This window comes from Alosa alosa, chromosome 23, assembly GCF_017589495.1.
Source record: "Alosa alosa isolate M-15738 ecotype Scorff River chromosome 23, AALO_Geno_1.1, whole genome shotgun sequence".
Lineage (NCBI taxonomy): Eukaryota > Metazoa > Chordata > Actinopteri > Clupeiformes > Clupeidae > Alosa > Alosa alosa.
Window position 1 is genome coordinate 16,939,221 of NC_063211.1, and position 19,442 is coordinate 16,958,662.

Genomic DNA, 19,442 nt, shown 5'->3' on the forward strand with positions numbered 1-19,442 from the left:
GAAACCAAGCTGACATTCCCCCACCATAAGTTCAAGGACTTAAGTTGGGCTTGTTAAAATCAATTTGTTTTGCAGCAGCTTATTTGCCATTTCTTGTGATGTGGTACTACTGCTCTCAGATAAAGTAAACAAACTGTACCGGCTAAGTGAGAACAGCTGCTGTACAGTTTGGCATCTGACCATCTGTTCACCATGATGGACATGGGGGGGGGGGGGCAATGAACAAAGAGAGAGAGAGAGAGAGAGAGAGAGAGAGAGAGAGAGAGAAAGAAAGAGGGAGGAAAGCGTGTATTGAGGGATGGAGTGGAAAAGAATAACAAAGAGATAACGCTGGACATAATGTAGAGAGGAGGAAGGAGCCTGACCAAAGGAGAAAGAGTGTGTGCATGTGCACGACAGACGACCTTCAGGTAAAGAAATGCCACATGGAAATAAGTACACGGAGTACTTCTGTGAAAGAACAGAGAGAAAGAGAAAGAGAAAGGGAGAGATAAGAAGAGAGAAAGAAAGAGAAAGAAAGAGAGAAAAGGAGAGAGAGCGTGGGAGAGAAAGAGAGAGTAAGAAAGAAAGATAGAGAAAAAGAAAGAGAGAGGGGAGAGAGAGAGAGAGAGAGAGAGAGAGAAAAAAAAAAAAGAAAGAGAGAGAGGGAGAGAGAGAGAGAAAAAAAAGAAAGAGAGAGAGAGAGAGAGAGAGAGATTAAAGTCAAGAGCGATGGAGAAGAGATACGTGAAGGTCACGTCATGAAAGTGAGCCCACTGTGTATGTATAGCGCATCTGTAACCTGGTCCGTGTGTGAGCTGGTTCCAACCGGTCTGCTCTGCCAATGTTCTTTACAGCTCCTGCCGAGTCTCTCGGGCTCAGCGCAGACACCATACATCTCATCGTGCACACACCCTCACACACACACACACACACACACACACACACACACACACACACACACACACTACAGAGACTCGGGCATAGACACAAACACTCTACACAAAAATGTACACACATACTCACTCTATACAAAAATGTGGACAAGTACAGACACCCCCACACAAAGACAACCACAGACTCTTCTTTCTTTCATCACACACACACACACTTCTTCACATTCACTCAAGGCTTCACATGTAAACTAAAATGTGATTTATCAGGCTATATTACAATACTTAACTATACTTGGATATAGTATGTTACCAAGAAGGAAATTTCATTTAGACCAATCTTTGCAACCATGACTATGACACAACATGGTACAACAAATTCATGGGTAATGCAGCCAATAGCTCAGTGTATGCTGCTGCATTCCATGTGGAATTTGTTTCCATTATGTAGGCCAAATTCCATAAGGAGCACAAGCAAGCACACACACACAAACACAACCTCGCCCAAGCACACACACTCTCAATCTGCACCTCAGCTACCATGGCAAAAATGCACCCTCCTATGCCTGCACTCCATTTTGGGACTAACCCTTCATAAATACGCGCGCGCGAGAGCGAGAGAACAAATGGGAGAGGAAGAGGAAGAGAGGGAAGATTTCTCACTCATTAGATACAGAAAATGATCCAGCCATCACACATATTCAAACTTGTGTGCAAACACACACACACACACACACTTGAGCCCATCTCTCCTTCTCAGCTCTCTGAAGCTGTAGCCACAAACAGGCGAAGCAATCGGAGCTTCAGGCGATAAAACCCAAAATCAGCTTCTCCACCACACCCCACCCCAGCGCCACCACCATCCGCCTCACCCCTATCCCCGAGGTCTGTGATATGCCAGCCCAATGTTCCCACGTTCCTGAGTGAGCAAGCCACATACTGACAACACACACTCAGAGACACACAGACACACTCTCTTCAGAGTGCAGCAGAGCAGCACCCAAGCTGAGAAAGCACAGTGAGTGCCGGTCACGTTTCCAAGATGGTCACGTTGGAGGGCAGAGAGAGGGATCTCTCTCCAAAGCCAAAAGCATTACTTCAGCATGAGCACTGGGGCGCCCTACATGCACTGCAGCCCCAAAGGAGGCAGCGGCAATTAAGCAGGCCAGAGGTCCAGTCCTGGCCCACTTTAGCCAACATTCCCTCTGATAGGATCCCCGGACTAATTAAACAAGTGTAGAGATCGCAATGGTCTAGTTTGGTTAATGTTAAAGGGAAATTAGGATTACTCACCCACCATCAATGTATAGGCCTTATCACCTGTTAAATGTCAAGCAAGCTGCTAATAGAACTCGTAAAAAAATTTACTATACCTATCTGGTTCTTAAACTTCATGTAAAATGATTAACCAGGCACAAAATAAATATGCACTGTTTAACATTAGGCAAGGAGACACTTATGGTTCACTGTGATCTGCAGACTGTGATCTCCATAAGCTAAAATAAACACAACTGCACTAGACACCTTCACCAGAGAGACACTGACGCAGACATGGGACTAATCTAACAGTAAATGAGGAGAGGGTCTCTTTGTTCTAACCGCCAACCTCGTACACTCATCGTGTTCCGAGTCACGTTTTCGTGTCTCGGTGGCCAAGCTCAGAGGAAGTGAGACCGCTGAAAAAGCCCTGTCTGAGGTTATTCAACGTCCGCTTCTCCAACGGCACACAGACAGAAGTGTATTAGCACTGCTGCTGCAACAACACCTGAGATATCTTTTCGCCAAAACACTCCAGCTCCGTCTGTGTGAGTCACCATGGCCTAATTCACACACGAATGCTGTGACTCCGAGGCAGTAACAGCACGCTGTTGGTATTATCAAGCCTCTGGATCACTGGATGCCCAGAGCAACACAACATGACAACAGCTAGGAAGAGTGACTTCACTGCTATTGATAGATGGACAGAATGCTTTTCACATGAGAGCAATGCAGCATGTAGGAAAAATTACACACACAAAAGAAAACACACCCTTTGGGTTTTTTTTTTTCCACATTTCAATACAGGCATAACTGACAAATACCTTTCAATCACAAAACTGTATAAAAAAAACCAATAAGGAAACAGTCTTTGTATCTAGTTTTGTGCGTGTTTTATCCAGGTGAGTGCTACACTTAGGTGGTAATTAGTGAGGTTCCACTTTCACTGCAAAGCGCTTTGATAAAGTACCTTGATAAAGCGATACATACAATGGGTTGTTGTTGTTAGTTTTGTTTGACTGTGCTTGGCTACACCTCTTAAGAGATCATCAGTCACAGTTTAGCCTGACAGGAATGTGGTCTACTCAATGGAGCACAAGACAACCGTTTACACTGTGCACAAAACACTTAGCAAAGAATGTTTCATGACTTGTAGATGATATGGGTTTCATCCTGTTAGCTCCGCCTTTACTGTCAATACTTTCAACATTTAGACTTAATTTAAATCTTGATAGGCATCCATCAAAACTTCAGGAGCTCTCAACTTGGATACATGTATATGTTTATTACACATTTAAAAAAAAAATGCTGATTTAAGTATTCTCAGCAGGTCTATAATTGAGCAACATTGCCACCTGCTGGACAAAGAATAGGCCTAACCTTCATTTAAAACAGTGGTCCCCAAACTACGGCCCGCCACCTCATTTTGGGTGGCCCCCCAAAACATGTCCGTGGTATATAGCATCCCGCCCGCATGGGAGTAGGACATCCTCAAACTATAACCTCCGTAATTTCCCCCATTCATTCTATATGGCGAGTCTTAACAGTACACATGTAACATTCTTTTTGTCCACTGGTGGTTGTTTTGGCGCTGTTTTGCGTTTGCCATCAAAAACGGAATGAAATGTACTGTATAGTAGGCCTACCTGCAAACAATGTAAGAAGCCTATGTTGACTGCATCAGTGCTCAAAGTATTCTAAACGTTTATAAATGAATTGTTAATAACTAACTAACCTCTATTCAAGTCATATTTCTGGGACTTTCTGTTTCTGGGATAATTATTTCTATTTTTTATTCACTCGTTCAAATGTTCATACATAGTTCACAAAGTTCTCATCAGGTGAGTGAAAGTTAGAATTGTGGTCATTTCAGATGTTTTTGCCAGCTCTCGAAGTTTGAGAACTTTAAATTATTTGTAGGATATTGCTTGTTCACAACTTGAGCTGTGTATGCAAAGACACAGTGTTCAGAGTTCACACATTTTTAATAAAATATACTTTTGGGACTCCCTGCTAATACATTTGGCAATGCTAAAGTCTTTTTATTAGTATTATTTCATTTGAGCTACATTTTACACTGATATGGCATGATGGCAACATAAACACAGCTAACAATGGTATTAAATTGCAGTAGCCTATGATTAAATGTAATGGGATATTCAACTAAGGTAGACTGCTGTTGTTCACAACACTAAGCTATTTATGGTTACTCTTATACTCCGAGTCTCTGGCCCTCTCTTAGAGCCAGGCATAGTGAGCTGGCCCTCGGATCAAAAAGTCTGGGGACCACTGATTTAAAAGGTACACGGAGTTGGCTAGGTGGCTTGTGTAGAATAGAAATGGTGCCCTATTGCAAATAGTTAGATTGCAGGAAAAAACAACATTTAAAAAATTCTTCATCCAAATAAAAACAAAAAACAAAATATATTTTACCAGTATTGGTGGGATCATTTTATTATTATATTCTAAAATAATGCCAAATTCAATTCAAACGTTTTGAGATTTGTCATCTTCCACAAAACTAAACCACAAATATGAAGAACCATAAAGACACATTTTTTTACATTTATCAAACCATTACAAAAGCATGTTTGGAACGAGACAGACCACTAAAAAAAAAATAATTCAGCTCTGAGCTCTGGCCAGTAGATGGCACCACATTTCTATCTTTCTGTGCACACAGAGCAGTGGCAGCCGGCACTCAGATGTGACCGAGTTCATTCTCACATAGGCCTGCCCTGCACATTAAAACCAAAGCGCCGGCACACCTGACACAACGAATCAAGCAGATTAGCCGAATTAGGGTGCGCCGTTGCCAGTGCGGCTCCAGGTGGCCCGACATCGACCGACAAACCGAGCAACAAACAACGCTGGCATGCCACATGCCCCCGGTCTCTCCACCCCCCCCCCCTTGGGTCAAAATCCATCACATCCAGTCCATCAGTTCTGCTGTCACTTTCATGAACAGTGGGCTTGACCCACCCAAGCCGACTCCCAGCATGGGAAACATAATCAAACACTAATACACACACTCATGATCTACTGCTTAAAGACACGGTTTACAACAGACCTATTTCTAGAGATTAAGAAAGGGGGGAAAAAAACATTGTGTGTAGAATTCATATGAAATTACATAAAAGAAACATGTGCCTGCCTGAGCTGATGTCCTGTGTGGCATTGTGGGAAATGGAGTTCTCTGTGCCCTGGCTGGCAGAGATCCTCACAAAGCTCGGTGACCTCTGGAACACAAGCTTTCCCATGGGTCTTTGTGAGAAGGCCACAAAGCGTTGCACAACAGAAGCCTCCAAGGAACAGTGCAGGCTTGTGATCACTCTAAACCAATTGCTGGGTCACTGAAGTGCGCTCTATTCAGCAGTCTTCCTTATTTTATTTTACATGTAATTGGAATTGTGTTGACACTTAAAATACTTGCTTAAAGGAACCGTATGTAATAAATGTAATTCAATTAATCATAAAATGGCCCTGATTTGTCACTAGACATTAGGAAATCATGCTAATTTCAAATACTTATATCACTGACAACAGTAGTCCGGCCAGGATATAGTCATTTAAAAAAGTGAAGTTGCAGCCCTCAACTGATGTTGATGTTTACATATTTGTGTTTTAGCTTGATCCGCCACCCTCCACCTATCTAGTAATCACACAACAGTCAGTAGTGCTTCGGCATCTGGGTTGCCAGCTCTGCTCTAGTTACCACATCTGCGGTGTACACCGCTCAAAAAATGCAAAACTATCATTAAAAAGGGATAAATTGATCTTTACCTGGCATGTAAAATGCCTTACATACCAAAATACCCCCCCCTCAGCCTGAGCAGTCACCTATAAATGTGGCAAATACTAGACACTTGACAAATGAGTGTTTAGCTGGAGTGGCCTCTGGTTATGTAGACAATAAAAGAGCGATTCCCGCACTCCCGCTGCACCTCTCTGTTCTGTGGTCAAGTACATCTGTGGCTCGTGGCAACCATCCTTTCGTCTTGGTTACTGTTGCTAAGTCTGTTGAGCTAGCGCTTTAGCTTAATCAATGAGAGTATATAGCTGAGCATCATAGTTTCCACAGTCAAGCTAGCTTTGCTAAACTATTTCAGTTCTAGATTGACATAGACTAAACATACAGCCTATGTCAACAGCCTATAACATCAACGTGTGCAAGGAAAATATTCCAAACAGCACTCCCTACAAATCTAATGATGCCAAGTTGATGTAAACATGCTAAAGCAACATCTACATCTGGCTGGCTACAACTCAGTCCATGCAAACATCATCGCAACTGGAGCCAACAACATGACTGGACATCTTGCATCTGATCAGCCATCATTCAGCACATTTGGATACATTTTCATAATCATTCCAAAAGAGATGTTGGCTACAGCCGCAGGCCTGTGGATCGGAGCGTGTGTGTCAACACTCAACGGCCCATTCATGAGCACACCACATCCCCAAGCATGTCATTCTTTTATTGGCCATCCGGAGCCCAGTGCTTTGGGTACATCCATACTTAGGCCTCAAACTGGCACCTTTTCCACATACACAACGTCCTAGGCTTAACGTTCACCAGCACCAGTCACATTTAAATAATCCACAATTTGCCTGTTAACAAACGAGAATGTTAAATGTCAGATAATCACAGAACACTTGTTAAAACAACCTAGGCTTTCCTTTCCAACAAACATGACATAACTGATGATTTATACATTTAATTCAAAATTTTCCACCAGGATAAAGCTTATATCAACACTAGATTATTACAAAAAGGTACTAATGTTGCCAGACCTGTTCAACAAATCTTCCTGTTGAAAGGGAGTTGCCATCTTTTGCTCCGAGGGAATTTACACACGACTTCCCGTACATTGCCTTGAAGCAAATACCTTACCCACTAACGGATATATAAATGATTACACAACTAAATAGTCTATAACTGAATAACCAATATGTTGCCTTCACTATTTAATTGTCACACTGGAATTGGTCTAAAAGTGTCAGCTATGTGAGCAGTTTTGAGGCAAGACTTTGGGCTGTTGAAAAGGTTGATGTTGTTGGTTGATTGATAACTTTGGAAAATAACCAACTCCAGAAGTATGTGAGTGCCCGTCATTTCCATGCATTTTTATGTTATATTCGGATTTTTGGGTTCTTAAAAAGGTGAAAAAAGATACATTATTTCCTGTTTGTTTTAGTGACACTGATAAATTACAGTGCATATCTATGTAGACCGTTTTCTCGATAACATTTTTTACCAAACTGCCCAGTTTTATTCCTTCCTCTATTCTGAAAGTTTTAACCAAAGGGATTATTAATATATCATTCATAGCCTGATTTATATTACATTTTATCCCTAGAAACATGGTGAAAATGTTTTCAAACTACTACTGATTAGTGGAATGATGAATAGATGTCCTAAATCCTTCAGTAAAAAACTGTATACAAAATGTCAACAAAATATAATTTTGGATTATAAATAACTGGACTTTTTTCCAGCTGGACAGCAATTTAGTGCGTATTTGAGTATAATGAATAATTAGCATAGACCTAAACAAAACCAAAAAATTCAGAAAATTGCGGAAATACTGCTGTTGGTGATAGTTGATAGTTAGATAGATGATAGTTTACATGTTGGGTGTGGTAGAGAGGGTGCGGTTTCTTATAAATGTTTCCTATTTGTTCACTTTCTTTTTCCTATCATTAATATGCACATTACCACTAGCGGGTAAAAATACATTTGAGTATTTGGGCCTTTCTGGGCTCCACAAGGCAGTGAGCACAGAAGCCTGCTATGCCACAAGGCACCTGCCCAGGCACAACCTGTGCACAGCAGAGAAACACAAAACACACAGTCACCTTTGAACACGAGAACACACACACACACACTTTACAGCAGCTAGAGTTCTAGTTAGAGCCAAACACAACAGGTGACTGAAAACCCCCCCAAAAAAACCACAATATCTCCAGTATTGGTATAGCATGTTCCTGAGCATGGAGCATATACCTTTATATGGCTCTGGAGCATACGTGACAATGATTTACTTCATCCCCTATGCTACATCCAGTTCCTCTCCTCAAGTTACTCATTTCTAGCAACCTGACCTGGTGAACAAAAACAACACACTGATTAAGGTGGGAACAAATGTGCAAGAACGCACACATGTGCACGTACTGTACACCGACAGCAGCCTATAGCAAGCCCAGCCTTAATGTACACTTCATCAAACATCATAACATGGACTAGCCATATGTCTGGTTCGATCCTAGTCATCACACAACACCCACACACACCACAGTGTGTGAAGGCCAGGGTGGTCTACTTTAAAGTACAGAATACATATCAGCCCCAATGTAGGCCCCGACTTAAAGACTGCCTTATTTAACTGTCATGATGAATGGGTTTCATCTGCCTGGCAGGTTTGCAGCTGGTTTGCTCAGCTACCTCTTTGACATTCTTGAAACCTAGCTGTCACCTTACGGCAAACAGAAATAAATCCTAGGTGAATGACAAGAGAACATCCGCACTATGTAGCGTCTGCTTATTACTGTTTAGGCACGGCCTCTTCCCACCCCCCTCCTCGAACAGTCAGTCATGTGGTCAGTCAGTCAACCCGGTCATGAGGTGCGAAAATGGTAGTTAGAGAAGGGGGAGGGTCCGGGGCTGCGGGCGAACGCGAGGCCATAGCCAGGCATGCAGCTTAGCTAAAGTCGATAAATTACGGCGATAAATCAAGCCACGCATAAATCACTCGCCTCATCTCCCCAGGGGGGGAAGTGCCGTGTCCGAAAGAGCTAACTGAGCCGTAATTTTAACGGTTATCCATCAGGGCGAACACGACACGGGAGCATTCCTGCCGAGACGAATAACCTGCAGAGAAACTGAGAGGAGAGGAGGCCCGCGACGCCCCAGCTCAGCCACCCAGCAGAGAAACGGCTGTGGATTATACACGACGACGCACAATACCTGCCAAGTGTCCTCAGTTTTTAAGAGCCGGTCATTAAAAATAACAAATCACCCGTGCTGCTTTCGACTATAATTATCAGAAAAAAGCTGAGCGATATTGGCATGCGAGAAGAGGCTTCAGAGAGGAGCAATAAACGCTTCGCTCTGGAAAATTACTGAGTGCTGAGAAGGGAAGGAGAAAGCAGTTCAAATCAGGAGCGGTTGGAGGGTTGTGTCGTAGCTGGGGGGGGGGGACTGATGACAAGTTACAGCAGTAGAGGGAAAGAACAAGGATACAAGGATACAAGGAAGTTTATTGTCACATGCATATAGTTACTGGAAGTAAGAAATGCAGTGAAATTATGTCTGGTGTCAGCCTATTTGTGCATTAATGGGGGGGGGGGGTAAAAAAGTGCAGTAGAAGAGGGGTTTAGTAGATTAAGTGGCAAGGGCTGCATAAAAAAGGTGGGGGAGGATTGGGATTGGGTGGAGGGCACCAACAAGGAGCACCCAAGAGCACTGTTGAATAACAGTGAGAACTGTTATTATTATTATTGAGAACTGAAGGATAACAGAGGGGAAAGAAGAAGGTCAGAGAGGTCAAAGAAGGGAAGGAAAGAGAGAGGAAGAGGGAAAAAAGTGAGAGAGAGAGAGAGAGAGAGAGAGAGAAAGAGAGAAAGAAAGAAAGAAAGAAAGAAAGAAAGAAAGAAAGACCAGACTGGCAGCGCCTCCAGTGGGTTTCTTACAGCGAGAACTGTATAACTGTATCAGCATCATTGAGCTCTCCCTCACACACACACACACACACACACACACACACACACACACACACACACACACACACACACACACACACTCTATCCGGTGTCACGTGAGCAGGCTGGGGTTTTTCCACTCCGCTCTCCGCCAGCAGACACAGCCAAACATGGCTACCGTTGCTGACCTGGGAATGCTAGGGACAGAAAGTGTGTTTGTGTCCATGTCTGTTTCTGTGTGGTCTGCGGTGCGTATATGTGTGCAAACGAGACAGGAGAGAGAACAAGGGGGGGGGGGGCTAGAAAGCAAGAGCAAAGAGAGAGACAGAGAGACAGACAGAGAGAGAGAGAGAGAGAGAGAGAGAGAGAGAGAAAGAAACACATACCTGCCCTCCAAATCACGCAGACTCATTACAGCCACGCAGTGCTATCTGTACTTTTCTCCCTCTGCACTCAGCACAGAATAAGGACCACAGCACCACCACCATCACCACCATTAACACCACCCCCACCACCACCAGTCCCATAAGACTTCATCCATCCATCACCACTGCATAACACCCAGCCCATCCAAGCCCAAAGCCCACCCTGGCCTTGCTAATGGAGGGGGCTGAATCAGAGCGGAACGCACCGGACCGGCATGCACAGGAAATCCTACTTGGATGGATCAATGATCGCTCTGACTGAAGCCTCAGCTGGAAACTCGCTGGCGGTGCCGACCCAGACACAGGCCTAAACACAGACCCGATCCCAAACCCGGCATGGCTACAGTAAATGGTGAAATCAAAGCCATCGAGCTCAGCTACTGAGACCCCCCTATCCCATTCCCTCTCCTCCCCCTCAGTTTTATGAATTACATGACTCTACACTCCCAAAGACAAACAAATCAAATACTCTACACATGCAAACATGCACGCACACGCACACACACACACACACACAAACACTAACAAAGTCCATCAAAGGCATCGACCCCTGTGAGTGAGACAGCACTTCATAGTTACCCCAGAGCAGCTCTGTTCACACCATTTCATACGTCAGCACACAGACATCCTGACTCCACCAAAAGCATCAATCCCTGCCCCTGAGACAACAGCTATCCTGCTGCTACTGTGTGTCCAACAGTTGGGGACCCACCACCACCACCACACCATCCCTTAACACCAGACACCAAACACAATAAACTCACATACCAAGGATCTTCAACTGAGTACCAAACCGCAGACTGTCTTGGACTCAAAGGAACAGGGATCCACACAGATATTCCTTGTAACAGCATTTAAAATTCTGTGACAACCAGAAGACAGATGAAGATCTACAGCCTACAGATAAAGTGTAACAACATACCAATGCTAGAGATTTTGTGAATTGCGCTACACAACTATCAACCTCTGTAGCACCAGTGCTATGAGCAACATACAGCAAATAGCTAGGCTATATATCTAGGGTTATCCAACACAGGAATATCGACACCTTTATGGCAATCTAACCTCACTTCACCCTTCATCAATGTACTCAACAGCACGACTAATGTAAATGAATCAGCCATCTTCTCAGCTGAACCATCAGTAAAAGCACAGGCTACAAGCTAGCAAAAATTCAAAATAGCCTCATATCCAGGAAAGGCTTGGAAAGTGCAGTGCAGCAGCTGTCAGCTAATGGGGTTGGACTGAGGCCAGGGCCTGACTAGCCCCATCTTCAAAGACAAGTCAGGCAGGCAGACAGACAGGCAGGCAGACACAGACAGACAGAAAACAGATGCATACAGAAAGACAAGAGAGACAGAGCCCATCTACTTCTGGGGGCAGACTATCCTGTCCGATCATATCATGTTTGAAAACCTCTGGGTGGGTCATGGATGGTGAGGAGTCTCCACCCTTAAGAGCCGGAGGTCATCATGACTACAACCACTCGGACAATGTGAAGGGACAGGGCTCGACATTGGGGTGTTGAACGACGGTTAATGGGGTCCTGCTGGTATTGTTAAAAGTGCCAAGACAGAATGCTCACTGTTTGGGGCTACACAATGATGGCCTTTGAATACTGTCTCAAGAGGCAGAGACAGAACCCAACATGAACTCCTCAATAGCTTGACCAAAATAATGAGGTTAACACATAACACTGACGTAGATTGTAGGACATCTGGGAATATTTAGGATATATTCAAAAAGCCAGCATACTAAGCCAAACCATGTGGAGCAGTCTTTATTGATTAAGATTTCTTTATTGATTAATGCTTTGCCATAGCACAAGGATGTAATCACTCCTTATGTAAGGAGTCTGGATCATCCCAGCAGTATGTCTGCGCTGCTGTCTGTGGACGTATCTGTGTTTGAGAGTGTGCACATGTGTGTGTGTGTGTGTGTGTGTGTGTGAGAGAGTGGGGGCGCACTGTTTTTGTGCTGTGTGATTCAGCGTTTCTAGGGCAACCCTGAGATGGTACGGCAGCAGCTGAGCGCTGGAGGGGGGGGGGGGCTGGCCGTGTCGGTGATGGAGCTGTCCAAAGCTTCAGCCGGAGGACGCCAGCTTGAAACACAGCGCACATACACAGCAACGCGCACACACACACACACACACACACACACACACACAACAAAGCACACGCACAACGACGTACACACACAACGACATACACACACGACGTACACACACAACGACGCACACACACAACGACGCACACACACAACGACGCACACACACAACGACGCACACACACAACGACGCACACACACAACGACGCGCACACACAAACACGCGCACACAAAAACACACCGCTCTGCTCCGCTGCACTCTAAATGAGGATAAAAAAAATAAATAATCGATCAAGGCCATCTGAGGTAAAGACTATTGCAGTCCCCATCACTTCGGGGACAACAGAGAGGAAAGCTGCAGACAGTATTAGCCAGGCTACAACCCCGCTCAGTCTCTTTAATCTCCACCACACTACCAATCTCATCCTAACAGTGCCCACACACCCTCAGCTGTTGGTCGATTTCAATAGATGACCGACTCATGCCACCCTTTTTACCAGTGGTGATTAACAGGCCAGCGAAATAGACCCCTTTGCTCATCACAAATACGAGTGCCACTTGACCAAAAGGAAAGGCACTACAGGGCTATGGAACTATAATCTCTCTGCAGTAAACTTTGTCTTTTTTCGTCTGCAGCAGCTTAACCTGTCGGCACACCTGAGCTGTCAATCACAGCGTGAGGAAGCATTGTCACATCAGCATAGCGATACACACACACACAGGGGGAGCTGACTCATGGTCAAAGCAGCTGCAGTTGCCAGGTGACCCTGCGGCCAGCCAGAGACAGCGAGAGAGAGAGAATGACTCAGCCTTCACACACACACACAACCATGCATGGTACATGCGTCACCTTGAACGCATGCTGTCCTCAAGTGTCAGCGGGGCAGGAAAAAAAAAATATCGAAGGACACACCACACATGGTAACCATTGCAACAATGCAGGACAGACTGCTTTGCCCACACAACCTGCAGCTGACTGTGTGTGTGTGTGTGGACTACACTAATCTCCAGGGTACAACAGAAGACAGGAGGACTTACTCAGCTTACAGGAAGGGAATTCAAGCAGCAATAGTGTGGTTGCTAAGTACCACTCGCTCATGGTGGTGGTGGTCAGTCACCTGCTGCAAGGCTCTCTCTGGCCAGCAGCCGGAAATGCCTTGCCTTCATTCACCGTGCGGGGCCCTTTTTCCCCATGCATTCCTAAGTCACTGCTCTTAAAGAGGAGCGAGTGGCTTCGCTCGTCGTCGAGAAAAACTCAACAGCGGCGGGAAACAGACGGAACAACAGGAATGTATGGAAGCATTCCTCGGAAGAGCTTCACATACTGAGAACATAGGGGACGAGAAGAACCAGTCTATGGAGAAAGGTTTATGGGAACATAAATGAGAATCCCATAAAAGCTGTTGGTCTATCTGCGGATAGACTATCTTTGTTATTTAAGCATGGGCCTGCCTGCCTGATGATTCGCAGATGCTTAATCTGCGATAACTGTCTGGTTAAGCAGAGGGGGACCTCTTCAAGTTGTGAGCGTCAAGTCGGCTCCTGCTAGACTGAGCGCCGGTGCCACTGAGGCTGCTAACGTATGTGTGTGTGTGTGTTCTTTACTAACGACGCAAACATCCCATCACTCACAAAGAAAGAGTGAGTGGGGTGAACGAGAGAATGCGCTAGAGAGCGAGAGGGAGAAAGGGTAAATGGATTAGTATGGGGTAAGGGGGAGAGGGGAGGGGTGAGGAGCAGTGGAGTGTGTAAGCGAGATTGAGTTAGGAGGCAGAGGAAAAGTGAATGGATGTGTGTGTGTGTGTGTGTGTGTGTGTGTGTGTGCGAGTGAGAGAGAGCGAGAAAGAGAGAGATTTTGAGAGCGAGAAAGAGAGATTGAGAGAGCGAGAGAGCGAGGTGGATGAAGATGTGAGAGGGGAACAGGGTTCTCTGGGGGAGAGTCCTGGCTATATATAGCACTGCTGGAGTGACCGAGGACTGACCATTTTTCCAACAGCCCTGAGCTTGAAAGGACCAGACAACGCTCCAATGAGAAGATGATGAAGAGTACAACATAGCATAAAAGGCAGCACACAGTCGCCCCATTAATTATAACCAAATGAAACACGCTAAATCATCTGTTCTGGGAATCGGAGCAGAGCAGAAAAGTGATCAAAGAGACAGCACCTGAGTCATCTAACCGCTACAAAAACAATGGAGAGGGGTGTGGACCAGCCACACAGTGGAATTTCACGGCTCCAAATGCTATGTATAATGTGAGAGGCAGGGGAGGTTTGTCTTAACAAGCCTGTGCTTCAGGAACATGACTCAAGTGCTTGAAGTGCATATGAATGACACTATACCGTAGAGATGTAAGTGCCCAAACAGCATATGAATCATAAGACTTTCTGGACACATCTTATACAATTAATGTCTTACAGATAGAGCCCTCTACGGCTGAGAGCTTGCACGCCGGCTTTTTTTCAATCTTAGTACACTTTTTCGGTCTCCACTAACTCTTGTGCTGTAGTTCGGCACAGCATTTGTGATAAATATCTCTCAAGGGAAGGAAGCTTGCTTATTACAAAATCAGTTCCATCCGCCAGCTTTACGTATGATTAAAACTACTTAACACGTTGCAAATGTGAGAATATTCATATCAACTCAGCCAAGTAACTTCAGGAATAGCATGAAATTGCAGATAGGTGATGGATAAGTGTGTGTGCGTGTGTGTGTGTGTGTGAACTCTAAGCGACATGGCTCTTACCTGTCCTCTTCTGCACCAGCTGCAGCAGCTAAGGCCCCAGTGTCCATGCCAATGGTGCCCTCCATGCCTGCGGCCATCCTGGGCAGCGACTGCTGGAAGAGCAGCCTCTGGGCATCCTCCAGCTGGGAGGCAGTCAGCAAGCTGCTCCCAGCGTACGCTCCTCCGCCGTGGGGCATCTGTCCCTGGTGAGCCAGTGCCAGGCCCATCCCGCCAGCCAGCAGGGCAGCTCCTGGGTGAGCCAGGCCCAGTGTTGGGTGGGGCATGGCGGGCACACTCTGACCCGACATGGCAGCAGCAACGCTGGCAGCTGGGGTGGGCAGAGCCCCCGCATGCTGGGGGGGTTGTGGGTCTGGGAGCAGCTGGGCCAGGTGTTGTAGTGGCTGGGGCTGTCCTCCAGGGGGCTGGGTCTGGGGAGCGAGGGGTCGGGTCTGGGCAGCCTGTGGCACAGCGGCCTGGCCTCCTGTTGGGTGCCCTGGCATCCCTGCTGCCCCTCCTGGAGCTCCCATGCCGGGCATGGCTCCGACGGGCATGGGTGCCATGGGGTGAGCCTGACCAGTGGTCTGGTGCTGGGCGAAGTCCTGCCCCTGGACGCCCGGGTGGGCGATGCCCGCATTGGGTTGCTGCGTGGCAGGGTAGCCCATCTGTCCTTGGGCTGGCTGTGTTTCCACGTGGTACGTCATGGGCTGCAGGGGCCTCATGGCAGGCGCTGACTGGCCCTCGGTGGCCGGCACTCCGACGCCGTGGGCCATCGTCTGCAAGCCAGCAGGTGGCATGGTGGCAGGGTGCATGGTTGGCACCATGCCTGCCTCCTGATGCATGGGCTGCTGGGCACCAGGGTGAGGCGCCTGCTGCTGCTGCTGCGCAGGGATGTGGCTGTAGACCGGCTGGCCTGGCATGATACCAGTCTCTCCCAGTGTGCTACCAATGGACGAACTCCCACTAGTGGTGCTGTCGCTTTCAGGTGCAGATTGGGGGGGCACCACGGTGGCAGCAGCAGCAGCCGCAGCAGCTGAAACAGCAACTGCATTAGCTGCATTAGCAGCATTAGCAGCAGCAGCAGACTCTGCAGTACTGGTGGGGGGCGCCGAAGAAGGTGGAGGTTCCTTCTCATAGAACTCTGTGCAGGTCCACCTGCCCTTGCGGTAGGGCTCCGAGTTGGAGTCTAGCTTGACCACCCGGAAACGGGAGGCGGTGGAAGTGGCGGTGGACCCAGTGGCGGTAGCAGTAGTGGCGGCAGTAGAAGCAGAAGCTGAAGCTTGAGAGTGGGCAGAAGTGTTGCCAGGAGCTGGCTGAGACGTGGCCGGGACCGCAGCTGGGACAGGCTGGGCTCCTCCAGTACCTCCAGCACCTGGGATGACCCCTCCACCAACGATCCCCAGGGCGCCGCCTTGACCGATACTCACAGGGCCCTTGGTGGTGGCTGGTGGCTGACCAACCATTCCTGCAGCCGCACCCTCCAGAGGCACAGGCCGGACAGGGATAGGCCTTACGATTTGACCGCTTCCTAGGCCAGATGATGGAACGACAGGCGTGGCCCCAACACCACCTTGGACAATGTGCAAGCCTCCACTTTGGGTTGCCACTGGCGCAGGAGCAGCCATGGGATGAGGAGCCTCCTGATGGTGACCATGGTGCTGGTGCTGATGGTGCCCCTGGTGGTGCACGGAGCCGTTCACCATGTACCCCTGCTGAGCTCCTTGCTGCAGCTGGTGGTGGAGCACAGGTTCGTTGGGTGACACAACACCCGGGGTATCAACGCCATGGAGACTGTTCAGCGTCTCCTCGGAGGAACTTCTCTCCGGCACGCCGTGGTCAGTGGCCCGCGAGACAGACACGTCCAGGATATCCGAGGAGGACAAGTCCTCGGTATGAGATTCGTCCATATCGTCATAACTTTCGGTGTCGTCCGCTATGCTGTTGTTGGCGCTAGCAGACACTTGAGCAGGTAGGACACTAGTAATTTGGAAGCCGCTCTTCTTTTTCACCTGTGCTCCGGCGCTCTGAAGAGACTGCGACTGTACGTTTAGGCTGTGGGGAGGGTGATGGGGTCCTGGTGAAGAGCACCCAGCCGGGCCTGTATGCTGACTAAGGAGAGAGGACTGGTTGTCATCGGTAGGGATAACGTTAGCGTTAATGTTGGCATTGGCAGTGTTAGACAAGCTGCCGCTGCTGCCGGTGTTGCTACCCCTTCGATTACTAAAAACAGAGGAATGCGCCATCTTCCTCGAGCCGGGAGAATCCCCGGTAGAGTCTGCGTGATGCATCTCGTCAAAGTTGGCGACTTTGTCGCGTGAATGGATGCAAAACAAAACTTTTACTTCTGGCGAGATTGGTGTTACTTACTTCGTCAAGCTAACTAAAATTTGACATTCGAAAAATTATCTCGTTAACGTTGTTAGCTAAGTATATACAGTGAGCTAGCTGTTAGCTAGCGACAACTTCACAGACAGTGGCTAGTTAGCTACACCGGCATATACACACATGCCAGGTTGCCCTGCCGCCGGCCAACGTTTTCTGTATGAAGATTACCCGGAACAGTTCCATGCAATACAAGCCGAAGAAGACCTAAAACAATCTCAATGCCAAATGCTAATGTTGCCGAGCTAGCGGTCCAGCTATGAGTCTAGCCGGGCTAGCAAACTAGCTGGCTAAATAGCTGAGTAATAAACGCAGAATCTGCGTATGTATATCAAAAGCTATTAAATATCTCTATAGATATCATCATTTCTAAAACTATAAACTTAAGAACATATACTTAAAGAATAAATCTTAGTCGTTACTAACGGCAGACCGGCTGTAAATTCAACATAAACATTGGAGTCATACGACATCACTTCCATCACTGCCAGACGTTAGAGCCGCATATTTGGAAGACTAATCTCCTGTTACTTTCGAAGTAAAATATCCAACATCGGCATCAAGATCCTCTTCGAGTGTTCTTTTCCTGTGCGACAGTTGTCAACCACTTAGATCCATTCCATCATTCTTTTAGATTCAACATTTGCTGTATCATCCTTTCTCCTATGATCTCAACCCCAGCCATACTTGAATCAGTGAGCAATGCTTGCTATCCCAGCTAGCGAGTTGTTTCTCTCTTGGTGACGTCAGAAGGGGGAGGAGAACCTTAGGAGATAGCACCGCGCATGCGGTTTGCCGAGGGGTAAAAAAGAAAAAGAATGCACATTGACAGATGAAGGATACCATGAGACTGAGGTAGTTCACAGTGACTTGGAGGGGGAAAAAACTAGAACACAAACTCAATGAGGGCACTACTTCAACTCAAGGGACTCAATCTGAAAGTTTAATAAGCATTTTGGTGTTGCAAGAGACAGATTTCATTTGACAGTTTCATTGATCCCAAAAGGGAAGCACTGGTGGGTAGGAATGGCCTTCTTTAATGACCCTCATTGCAACAAAGATGAAGGAGCCTCTAGCTGAAAACACTGTACTGTCTGACCAGTAGGGTGTGTGTAGTGTTGTACATTAGCCTATCCTACGTAGCTGCAAAGAGAAATGCACTTACCACAACAGCCTGGTTAAAGACATGAACAGATAAAATACCCTACAGCTTTCCCAAGTGGTATTCTATGTAACCTGTTATATTTCTCATCTGGAATGTTGTCCAGGTGAATACCAAGGTATCTGTATATATGCCTTGTAACCCAGAGAAGGAAACGTGGCCCAGACATAATTTGAATCACATTAAAGGTGCTCCAGTTGTAGGTATATGAGGAATAGCCATTTAAATAGCAAGAGAGGGAGAAATCCTGACAAAGAATGCATAGATTCATAGGACAAGACCACAGAGAATAGACAAGTTCAGTGAAAAAGAGCAGCTACCAATTTCAAAGAGCAGCATTCAATTTCAAGACAATGTAGATATCAAAAGACTTGCACACCTTGTGCTCACGTCCCTATACGAGCGGAATTTGTGTATCCCGAGAGTGCTACCACCCATCCCGCAGGTGCATACAAGCAGCACTCTCTGTTCCCAAACACAGGGAGGCCCCATTAGGGGTAAAGGGTAGAAAAGACTAACCCAGCAATTGAGTAAACAAATCTTGGAAGTGCATAGGGTAGTGGTTTTGGAAAAACAAGAAAAAAAAAATGAAAAGAAAACATATGGAGAAAGAAAAGTTTAAGGTTCCAGAGCGTGCTTGCTAGAAGATGTTCTAACACATTTCCTGTGGACTGTTGGCACTGGCACTGATGCCTCCAGCAGTTGATAATGGAGGATGGAGGAAACCACATTCCAGGATGTCAGGTTGCACTAAGGCAGTATCAGTGATTGAAGGCGTTAAGTCTTAACCCTTAAAGGTGTAGGTTTTTGAACAT

The 19,442-nt window shown here is 46.6% G+C and overlaps 1 protein-coding gene across 1 annotated transcript in view; it reads right to left on the minus strand.

Annotated features, from left to right (window-relative positions):
* Window positions 1-18,175, minus strand: part of LOC125288294 (TSC22 domain family protein 1-like) — a 35,459-nt gene extending 17,284 nt beyond the window's left edge. Inside the window, exon 1 of the mRNA XM_048234528.1 lies at window positions 15,108-18,175. Within this exon, the coding sequence (XP_048090485.1) occupies window positions 15,108-17,371 (2,264 nt within the window). The 5' untranslated portion in view covers window positions 17,372-18,175. The remainder of the gene's footprint in view (window positions 1-15,107) is intronic.
* Window positions 18,176-19,442: the final 1,267 nt, after the last annotated feature.